General features: G+C 40.8%; 2 protein-coding genes across 4 annotated transcripts in view; one reads left to right on the forward strand and one right to left on the reverse strand.

Annotated features, from left to right (window-relative positions):
* Window positions 1-6,529, forward strand: part of rbks (ribokinase) — a 70,848-nt gene extending 64,319 nt beyond the window's left edge. For all 3 annotated transcript variants that reach the window (XM_071326990.1, XM_071326992.1, XM_071326991.1), the window contains one exon: window positions 6,255-6,529. In XM_071326990.1, coding sequence (XP_071183091.1) covers window positions 6,255-6,428 — 174 coding nt within the window. In that variant the 3' untranslated portion in view covers window positions 6,429-6,529. The remainder of the gene's footprint in view (window positions 1-6,254) is intronic.
* mrpl33 (mitochondrial ribosomal protein L33) lies at window positions 6,527-9,856 on the reverse strand. The gene is made up of 4 exons (XM_071326993.1): window positions 9,724-9,856; window positions 9,302-9,320; window positions 8,884-8,990; window positions 6,527-8,316 (listed from the first exon to the last, which is right to left on the reverse strand). The coding sequence occupies exons 1-4, from the start codon at window positions 9,743-9,745 to the stop codon at window positions 8,267-8,269; spliced, it is 198 nt and encodes a 65-aa protein (XP_071183094.1). The 5' UTR covers window positions 9,746-9,856; the 3' UTR covers window positions 6,527-8,266.
* Between the last annotated feature and the right edge of the window lie 2,044 nt (window positions 9,857-11,900).

Consider the following 11,900-nt stretch of genomic DNA (forward strand, 5'->3'; position numbering starts at 1 on the left):
TCAAAGAAGCATACAATTCTAGCTTCTCCTGGTTGCTACCCCAGTTCTTTCATCATCCACTGAACCACAACACCCTACCCCCTCCTCTTCCACGAGCAACACATTTTACGTGGTAAGGCTTTAGAAGCGGAGTCAGGGTCAGCTGCAAAGCTGGACTCGTAACAAAGCAAAATTCACTCTTCCCTCCCGTCTTCCCCTAAAGTGTTCCTGCTTTCTTAAATTGAGTGCAGGCATTCCTACATTCACAGAGGCTGCGCTGTTAGTGTGGACGATTGGATGATGCTTGCGCACACAAGTCTGCGGTCTCTGTCTCTCACGCACACACACACAGTGGCCACCCCTTTGGCCTGTGCTTTTCCTGTACTGTGGGGTTGGTGTGACGGTGGGGGTAGTTGCCAGGCCAGACAAAACAGCTCAGAGTGGGTCTGGACAATCCATATCATCCTGACTTCCTTCCTGTGAGAGGAGACAGATGAGGACCACCCACAGGCTTGTTCCTGGAAGCAGTAGGTAGGGGAATACCCCAGTATTCTTCACCTCTTCCGAACCCTGACCACCGGGTAGTTAGTCGCTACGAAGATGGCGCTACGAAGGGAGGCCCCCATGAAGTCCTTATTGGACTGCACATGCCAGTGATTAGTTACCACCTCTATGCCATGCAGTCCAAAGCTATCCTCTTCTTCTGAATCTGTGTACATTTATCACACTTGTGAAAAGAGCCAATTAAGAAAAAAATGACAAGACCGTAAACCGAAATGATGGATAGATCAAAGACATTGTGCTCTGGAGGCTTAATCTATTCAATTAACTGTGCTTTTGATCTGGTTATTATCTTCCGATACTTCTGCAGAGCAACTGTCATCAGTCTTTCCCGGAAGCTTGGGGTCCAGTAACAGTTTGAGTCAGCACTGGCCAGGGAGTTCTTTACTTTCTCTAGGGGGCCCTTATTGATGAGGGCCCCAGGCTGGGGATTACTGTTACCCCATCCGTCACACCCGTATGGGAGAGGAAATACAGTCATTGTGATGCACGATGTCAGGTTCTTTGTATTCCCTTTTTTCTTTTTTTTTCTTTTAGGGGTGGATCAGCTTAATATTGCGAAAAGAATGTTGCTTCCAATGTAATTGTCTGCATCATTTCCAATCCCCCATATTTTTTTGGGTAAATATATATATCCATACACGCATGCATACATATACACATATATACATACCTATATAGACATACATACTTTTTTAAAGAATATACCTTTATTATTATTCCCCGCAACCCTACCACCGATCCCCCAATTGGAGTAAACTGATAAACATTTCTGCTTTTACCTTCAATTTATACATCTTATACCCATTTTACAGACACAGTCTACTTTATAATAGTTCTCTCTTGTTTGTTCTTAGTCCTTCCTCTATTTCTGTTGTCCATCCAGTTTTATTTCCACTTGTAACTGTGCTATTTCACAAAAGCTCCGCACCTATACACATTTCACAGATCCCGTATGCCCTACATTGTTTATCTTGTTATTAGTCCCACTCAACCCTTCCCATCTATCTTCCAACATCATCCATTTCGGATTTTTATTTGCCATATATTTTTCAACTGTGCTGTGCTGCTTCACAAAAGATTTGAACCTTCCTATTCTCATAGCTTCTACAGATTGTAAATTAAAAATAAACATTTTTGCTAAAATAATTATTATATTATTAATTGATTGACTATGGCTTTTCAAATCCCCCAGTATTGCTATCTGTAGCGTTAGTTCTAGGCAAATGTTGCAATTCTTCAGCCATTCCTGGACCTGTGACCAAAAACGAGCTACATATGGACAATACCAAAATAAATGATCTAATGACTCTGTATCCCCTTTTTAATACTAAGTTTAGGGCAGGGATCCGTCTTGAAAGAAAGGAGACAAATGAAGAGCGCCACGAAGGAAGTTACATTTGCAGATCTGTTTTGATTTCAAAAAAGCATTTGAATGTTGACAAAAAAATTAAGGAATAAAAAGGAAAGACAAGCTACAGCCACAACATGCATCTACACTCATAGACCGCAGTTGTTTATGCTGATGTTAGATTGCTCATGCTGCACCTTACCTCAAACTTTTACGACTCTAACAATGCTGAGAACCAGCCACGGAATAAAGGTCACCGTGTAGCGGACGGAGCTAGCCGTGAGAGAGCATCAGTACTCGTCCACGGCTACCGCTTCTGTCGTTTGACTGACAGGCTTTCCAATCTAACCTTCACCAAAGTGTGTCGAGGGCAGCCGCAGCGGGGCTGAGGTTGTCAGCTCCAGTGAGCGTCACGTGGGGAATGCGACGCTGTCACATGTCAGTCTCAGGCATTGTTTTCAACACAAGACGAGAGGACAGTGACTCGGCACGGGGAGCATTGGAACGTGGTGGACAGAGACGATCAGATTAGAAGACTTGAGTTGTTATCCAGTGTCACTCCAGTTACACTCTTTAGAAATTACAAAAACATTGAGGATCAGTTCTCAGTGTGTGTATCCTGTAGATTACATGTTCATAATTTCTGTTGATTATAATGGAATTGGCCTGATTCTGTTGTGGGAAAAGAGCAATGTGCAAATGATCGCAAATGTTCTGGCAACTTGGCTGATAATGTGATACCTTCTTTTCTCTCAATATTCTTTGGTATGTTATTTGTCTCCTCATGCCAACCTCATTGAGTTTGGGTGTGGACAGGGTGTAGTCATTGTCTCACCAGAACTGTGAACTGGAAACTTGCCAAAGTGGGACTGTACATTTCCACATGGTAAGTACAACCCAACCCAACGACCAGACATGAGACAAACATACAGTGCATTCGGAAAGTATTCAGACACCTTGACTTTTTCTACTTTTTATTACGTTAGTCTTATTCTAAAATGGATGAAAAATATATATAATCCGCATCAATCTACACACAATACCCCATAATGAAAAAGCAAAAACAGATGTAGAAATGTTTGCAAATTTCTTACAAATAAAAAACAGATACCTTATTTGCATAACTATTCAGACCCTTTACTATGAGACTTGAAATTGAGCTCGGGTGCATCCTGTTTCCATTGATCATCCTTGAGATGTTTCTACAACTCGATTGGAGTCCACCTGTGGTCAATTAAATTGATTGGACATGATTTCGAAAGGGACACACCTATCTATATAAGGTCACACCAAAACCAAGCCATGAGGTCAAAGGAATTGTCCGTAGAGCTCTGAGACAGGATTGTGTCGAGCTACAGATCTGGGGAAGGGTACCAAAACATTTCTGCAGCATTGAAGGTCCCCAAGAACTGTGTCCTCCATCATTCTTAAAATTGAAGAAATTTGGAACCACCAAAACTCTTCCTAGAGCTGGCTGCCTGGCCAAACTGAGCAATCGGGGGAGATGGGCCTTGGTCAGGGAGGTGACCAAGAACTCAAATTATCGCTCTGAGTTCCTCTGTGGAGATGGGAGTACCTTCCAGAAGGACAACCATCTCTGCAGCACTGCACCAATCAGGCCTTTATGGTAGAGTGGCCAGACAGAAGCCACTCCTCAGTAAAAGGCACGATAGCCCGCTTGGAGTTTGCCAAAAGGCACCTAAAGGATTCTCAGACCATGAGAAAGAAGATTCTCTGGTCTGATGAAACCGAGGTTGAATGCCAAGCATCACGTCTGGAGGACACCTGGCACCATCCTTACGGTGAAGCATGATGGTGGCAGCATCATGCTGTGGGGATTTTTTTCAGCGGCAGGGATTGGGAGACTAGTCAGGATCGAGGGAAAGATGAACGAAGCAAAGTACATAGAGATCCTTGATAAAAACCTGCTCCAGAGCGCTCAGGACCTCAGACTTGGGCTAAGGATCACCTTCCAACAGGACAATGACCCTAAGCACACAGCCAAGACAACGCAGGAGTGGCTTCGGGACAGGATGTCCTTGAGTGGCCCAGGAAGAGCCCGAACTTGAACCCGATCTCTGGACAGACCTGAAAATAGTTGTGCAGCAACGCTCCCCATCCAACCTGACAGAGCTTGAGAGGATCTGAAGAGAAGAATGGGAGAAACTCCCCAAATACAGGTGTGCCAAGCTTGTAGCTTCATACCCAAGAAGAATCGAGGCTATAATCGCTGCCAATGTTGCTTCAACAGTTCTGAATACTTATGTAAATGTGATTTCCTTTTTTTTTTTTATATAACCTGTTTTTGCTTTGTCATTATGGGATATTGTGTGTAGATTGATGAAGAAAAAAAACAATTTAATCAATTTTAGAATAAGGCTGTAACGTAACAATGTTGAAAAAGTCAAGGGGTCTGAATACTTTCTAAATGCTCTGTACATGGGTAAAAATTGAAATCTACACACTTTTTAAGATTTTTCTCCCCCTGTATTCACTTTTTCCAGTCTCTCACCAATCCCTGAAAGTCACCTTTGACTCTAGCCTTGTTTCTTGGCTGATGAGAGTTCTGAATGGGGGACGTGGTGGGAGGCTACTTGGGGGAGGGGTGGAGGTGTTCGGGGAAGTGTGCAATGAACTATTTGAGAGGCAGAACGGTGAGTAATTGGCCAGGCTTGTGAGAACCAGTGGCGGGGGCCATCTGTGGTTAAATCTGAACGCTTTGCCACATTCCTCCATGCGTTTTCCTATCAGTGATCTAACACCCTCATCTCATCCCTCCTACACACCCAAGCCCACCCCCCTGGGCACCTATTGCACATTCCATTCGCAAATTAGTATTTTGCCCTTTGGAATCTCTAGACTTTGAATTGGTCCTCCTCCTCACCAATTACTCCTCTGAGGTTGTTGTCTTTAAACGTGCCTATAACCTCAGGTTGTATAGTATACACGAGACAAAGTGATAAAATATACAGCAACAAAATATGCTCAAATTAGCAAAAATGTTTTTTACTGTAAAAGTAAGTATCTTGTTTGATACTGTAAATGGGTAATGTTGTGTCAAAAAGGAACAAATGTCCTTTCAATGTTTGACAAATTTTGCGTTTGTATTTTAGTTATGGCATTTGCACTCAAGCCTCTGATAATTAGATTTAGTTTGCACAGATCAAGTTTAGTTAGGTATCATTTGAAAGAGATCATGTGCTCAGAAATATGACTTGTATTTAAATGTTGATAATGCTTTTACTTTTATTAATTCTGGAAAAGTCATTCATATTTCAAAAAGACCCTTTTTTATTTCTATACATTTTTATATTGACTTGTACACTGTACTCTATGAACATATAACATTGTGGTATATGGTATAATTCTGCCAAGCTGACCCTGTCAAAAGACAAATCTCTTCGGCTAAATATGTTGGTGAGAAAAAAAGTCAAATGTATTACATATTTCTGGCATATTATATGAATAATACCCCCACATTTGTTTTTATATACGATAGATATTTGAATATGTAAGCTAAGTATTCTTCATTTTTGCAATATGCAAGTGAATAGATCGGTCTTGTCATCTTATCTTCAGTTGTTTATAACAAAACGGGGAAGCTCACACTGGCTAAGACAATTGGAAGTGATAATACATTTGTTTGTCATAAAGGGTGAGTATTAGGCCATTTCAGACGAATGGCGGAGGCATTTCAACTGACAGTGGGGAGCCTTGTTCAAAAAGCTACAATTGACAAGTGTCATAGCACCCCTTAATGTTGCCAACAGTTGGTCAGATAGTTAAATAACATCTCTAGTCTCAGTTTCTCTTGATTACTTTTTCCAAGTTTCGTGAGGAATTAAGTCATAGATTCCTTTACTTGCTTACATTAAATGAATCTCTATTTTTGCATTTAAGCCACAGATTTGGATTTGTCCACACTTTGACAGTGTGTGCGTCTCCATCGCAGGTAGCCTAGTGGTTAGAGCGTTGGGCCAGTAACCGAAAGGTTGCTGGATCGAATACCCGAGCTGACAAGGTAAAAATCTGCCGTTCTGTCCCTGAACAAGGCAGTTAACCCACTGTTCCCCGGGCGCTGTGGATGTCGAAATTGGCAGCTCCCCGCACCTCTTTGATTCAGAGGGGTTGGGTTAAATGCGGAAGACACATTTCAGTTGTACAACTAACTAGGTATCCCCCTTTCCACTTACATTCAATTCTAAATGAAGGAATTAATGAGTTCTCGCAGGAACTCGTTCACAGAAAGTACTTTGTCCGTTAAAAAAACTCTTATTAGCCTACATTTCAATTGAATTGTTGACAAATTCAGTGCGTGTTTGTTTTGCTATTGGAGTAGTAACGAATGTTTGTCTCTACGCAGGGAGCCGGAGACAGTTTCATTGGTGCCCTGGCCTTCTACATGGCTCGCTTCACCACAATGTCTCTGGAGGAGATGGCCAGGAGAGCCAATCAGGTGGCAGGAGTGAGTGTACAGACAATTGGGACGCAGGCGTCTTATCCCTCTAAAAAGGACCTACCCACAGACCTTTTCTAGAGAAGATGGCAACTTGCACACTAAATGGACACTGTGAGCCTGAACAATCTAAAACACTGTGCCAAGTACTCTATCAAGTAATTAAACGACTATGTAAATAACTTAATGGTGACCATTGTCCTTTATTCATCTGCCATACCAGTAGTCATATACATTAAAAAATATATATATTCCAATGTGTCCAATAATGAGATGTAAATACTTTTTGCTTCATATTAAATGTGTTCCACAAACTCATCATTGAAACAATTTCACTCAAACATTGTTTTTCATAAGCTTTGACAATATCAACAAATGGGACAGAAATGTCAAACACATTTAAGAGGGAAAATACAACTTGAATCATTTCATTTTTATTCTGACCTACAATGAGGATACAAATAATTTACATGTCAGAAAAACTAGTGAAAAAGTTCACACCAAACCCAGACTAGTTTGTACCATTGATGGGTTGTAAGTTTGTCTAGACAAAAAAAGGTATTCTGTACTGAATTACCATAATGTTGTAAAAGCTTATGCTCATTCAGTGTGAAACATAAGTGAACAGTTGTCCTTCTTTCATGCTTCCATTATTTCTTAGGATGGCAGATATGATACTCTTGCAGAACAAAGATTATCAATACAATGTGCCTACGGTAGAGAAATAACATACAAGTGGACAAAAACATGAAACAAGCTACTTCTTACTTATTGAGGAATAATTGTCCCAATAGCTAGGTTTCCATCCAATTGGCAAGATATTCATGCAAATATTCTAAAATCTGCACACGAAAATGTGCATATATTGTATCTGCATACAATATATGCACATTTTCTCAGAGATGTGTTTCCATCAAATTGACTTGTTGCGGATAAAAGGCTGTGCATGATGACATAGTGCACATAAAAATATATTTTGCAGTTAAATTCCCATGTACCAAATAAGAAATACAAGTGAAATGGGCTTCCGTCACATTTTCAAGTCTACTGAGGGTTTTGTCACAAATGTCACATTATATAGAAAACGTCCCCACTCTGGTCTCTAGCCAACAGCTCGCAGATACAGTGCGGGTAGGCTACCTACAGTACATGATCTGATTGTTATGGATAAGATCGAGATTATTAGTTAAACGGCAGCCGATGATCATGTGACCAGAATAAGACCCTCGATATTTATTGGAAAGGAGCATTAAGCTCATCACTGTGCACTTTTGCCACCCTGTGAAGTTCACCATAACTTATTTCATCTGTAGCCAACTGCATGCTTTCCCAAGTCGTAGTGGGAGAACCACACAACATATCATGACTCCAGGTTTACTTCGATATGATAGTTATATCAATATTTGCGCATAAAGGGGTTTCCACCGCCATTTCTCACATAATTTTACCGACACAAAAATATATATTTTTGTAAAATGAATTATGCGAGAAATGCTGTTGGAAACCCCATCAAATATTGATATAATAACCATCATATCGAAGTAAACTTGGGAGTCATGATATGTTGTGTGGTTCGCCCACTACGACATGTATTTTGTTGTCGACCTTTGGAAAGTTGACTGACACATTTGCTGGTTCCATCAGGCCTGTTGTGAAATTTCTATCCGACATGTACTTTACATAAACAATGTTGGATGGAAACCTGGTAATTGATGTGAATGGAAACAGAACTGCTTGAAGTTTTGACACCGCTTGGTTCATCCCAAATGTTTACAATGAGTTGATGTGGTCCATGAATAGTCCAATAGGAACTCCTTAGCTCTTCTCGCGAATGACGGTCGACACATTTTAGACAATGTCAGTGAAATCATCTGACTAGATGTTGCAGATTCAAAAGTCTTGTTCTTTGCCGTTCATGGTTAAATCGACCTGATCTTCTTCTTTTCGTGAAAGAGGACGTGTTTGTTCACTGCAAAGACAGAAATAAAATTCTGAAGCAGGTGCACAATGAAAAGCTATGTGCAAAGTGTAGGTTTATCAGGTAAGCATTGCAAACCAGTTAAAAGAATTGTGAGGGTATCATTTTGAAGCAGGGGCAAATGACTAGGCCTACATAGTATATGATTTGCATTATCTCAAACACAAATGATACCTGATATAAGCTGAATATTAAATCACTCATTATAGACAGTAGGACAGCAAAATGCCACTATTGGTTCTTTGTGTACGATGTCATATGGCTCGTCTACATTAAAGCCACACTGGCTGTGTCTGAAATTTTCTGTAAAAAAACACTTGCTTCCCCTGTCCATGTTTGCTTAGGCTAATTCCTCTCAGCACATTGGAGGAGGTCTGAGTGAGGACCAATGAGCTTTGAGAGAAACAAGGATGGCGAAAGCAAGGACTTGGCTGCAAGTAACGTTTACAGACACAGCCCTTGTGAGAGGCCAGTGTTAACTTGGCATCAGTGATAACTCCCTGAGAAAGTGTAATAGTTTGCTTCCATACAATGGTAATGAGAGGGTTTGTAGTTTACCCAAAGGGTCATTTTTTCGCAGCACCAGTTTATCACGTAGTCGGTTCCTCTTGGTGTTGAAGCAGTAGCCTGTCCCAGCAGCACTCACCATTTGCACTAAGACAGTCCTGTAACAAAGGCAATGGTTACTTTGTGATAGATAACACTTGTTATAGGCCACAATAATTATGAAAAAGATGTACTACATGCTCATTGCTATTCCTTGGGTCACTTTTATCAAAGAGCAGATTGAGGATAATATTACAGCAAACAGTTCAGAGAAAGACATCAAATCTAAACTCCAATTTGTACTGTATGAAGCTTTTACTAGGAAGTAGCTTAGCTGAGGGTATAATGAATGGTCCATGGATTAGATATGATAATAAAGTAGGAAATCTATACACAAATTATGAGGTGGAGAAGGAAATCAATTACTTACTTTGACTTGGCCTTGGCCACTTGTGTGTATGGAAAAGATCAGATAATGAAATCAGATTGGCAAGATCATAACTCACTTAGGTAACGCTAGCTAGCTTTAGGTTTAACTAGCTAGTTAATTAGTCGAACACTTGCCATGGCTAGCTAGCTTAGCTTCTGATTGTGCAAGCTAACGATAGTCAACACGACATCTCCATCTATAAAACATTGTTTCAGAATGTAGCTAACTACTTAATCTAGCTAACGTTAGTTAACAAATTAACGTTACATGCTGACTTCAATGCTACTAGCCAGTGAATCACAGCTAGCTAGCTAGCTAAAATCGGCCAACCAAATACATGCTTAGAGCCAGCCAATTCTATATTTCGCCATACAACTTAGTGAAAAACTACAATATACAGCAACGTATTCAATCATACTCACGATTTACAGCAGTGAGGAACATATTTAATAGAGTATTACAACAGCTAGCTAGTTTAGGGAAAGTCACATTGAAATACCAAAGCACAACTTCCGGGTTAAAGCCCTTGTCATTCGGTCATTAACCATTTCATTCCATTGGGGTATTTGTTTTTTCTGCACCTATTAAATAATTGGAGTATCTACTATTAGAAAAAAATATATATATTGTTAAATGGAAGACAAAAACCAGGTCTACTAGTTGTATTCTTATGAGATTAAGAGCCACATATTGTTATTGTATTGCATCTAATTATTTGGGAAACAATTACATTCCAGTCAGCACCCTAAATAGCGCAAGAGCAAGTGATCAAAGAATGGCTCAATATGTACATAACATACTCAATGAATGAGTACATCTTTTGTAACATTGTATTTTGATCATGTGTTTTAGGTACACTTTTCTCATATAGATAGTCAAGTAGTACATTTTTTTTTATAGCTTTCCAGTGTCAACGTAGTGCATGCACATAAATTCAACAGACACCATAACAGAGAACATAACAGATGGGGAAAAATAAGTAAATCAACAAGGAAAACCTCAAAACACAAAAACAAATGAAAAGATTGAACCTGACAACCAGAGACACAGGTTCAAGAGGGCAAGAACGATACCACACCAGCAAGCTGAAAACACATTATCTAACCTTAGCCGTTCAGGAAATTAACAGGGACGTAACATTGTTGGACATAACCTATTGTCGTAAGCAGGCAGACGGGCAGGCAGGCAGGGAGCAGCTGTCAGGAAGTGTGTGGAGGAGAAACCTGCGTCACCAGAGGGATAATTCAGACCACCAGCCTCAGCATCACCACCAGCACCAGCACCAGCACCTCCACCCACTCAACAATCAACACACTCCAGCATCCTGCAGCCTCTAAGGAGGTTAAATAAGCATCACTCTCCCTTCACTGCCATGGTGGCCCAGTGACTGACTGACTGGTAGTGATGGCAGATTTATAGACAGAAGAAGCATGTCCGCTTGCTGCAGTCAAATGGTAAATGGTGCCAAAATTAGCTAATACAAAGAAATCTGCTAATACGGGACATATTAGGGTGTAGAAATGAGACAATTTGTATGCCAACTATATCAGCTCCAGAATGGTCTAAACTAGGATACTTGGATTTTTACAAGACATACCTAAGCTTTACTATTACTCCATGAGGCAGGGGTGTCGGTCGATATATAAATTAATTTGATTTATTAACTCACACACACATAAATGCACACATGCGCGCACACACACACACACAATCCACAAACCACGGAATTAAATAGAACACTGAGATGTCTGGCCCCAAACCATCTCAGCTATCTCTTTATCAGCTATTTCACATCAGCTTGGCTGACCTAACAACCGTATCCGAGGAAGTGAGACGACTCATACGCACACAAACAGTCACAGACACCACACACTGTGTGGCTGTCACTCCCCAGCTTGCATTAGCACTTTCCCCCTCTCCCTTACTGTACATAAAAAAATAGGGAATGCTACGAAAAGGTGAGCTCCTGGAGCGTAGCTACACCCTACAGAATCTCTTTACTTAGACCTTCCTTACTTAGACCAGCCAAATGCTGAATGTACTTGTCCTTTTTTAGTGTCACCGAGAGGCCTCTTGCAAACCAAAAGAATGTGATGATATAGTGAGGGTGAGGTGGTTTAAGCTTTTGTCACTTCTGAACAAAGAGCCTGTCATTTTAAAAGGTCATTTTAGAGAGAGAGCTCCAAAGTGCAGCAATGACGAGCATTTCTACTATTAGAAGATGTGCTTTACGCAATGGTTAGAAATAGGTGTTGTAACAGCAGCAGGGGTTAGATGACAGCATAGGAACAACAGGTTGCCGCACAATATACATTACGACCCAAGCCGTGTCTCTCTGCTTAGTCGGTCATTAATTGAATGGGCCGTGATGTCACACACGGCTGTACATCCGGTCGCCATGGTTACACCAATTGAGCGAGCCCTGAGATGTTGAGTCTTATAATCGAATCCTCTGTACGCAACAGGTCAGCGGATTTGAGCTGAGAGGCTTATTTTAGGAGCCCTCTCGGTCTTGTTTTCCAGGAGAAGATGCCTAACTGGTTTTATAATCGTTTGAAAATAGCGCTGGTGGACGAGCAAAGAACATTCAAGACAATTA

Source organism: Salvelinus alpinus, chromosome 9, assembly GCF_045679555.1.
Source record: "Salvelinus alpinus chromosome 9, SLU_Salpinus.1, whole genome shotgun sequence".
In the NCBI taxonomy this organism is placed as follows: Eukaryota; Metazoa; Chordata; class Actinopteri; order Salmoniformes; family Salmonidae; genus Salvelinus; species Salvelinus alpinus.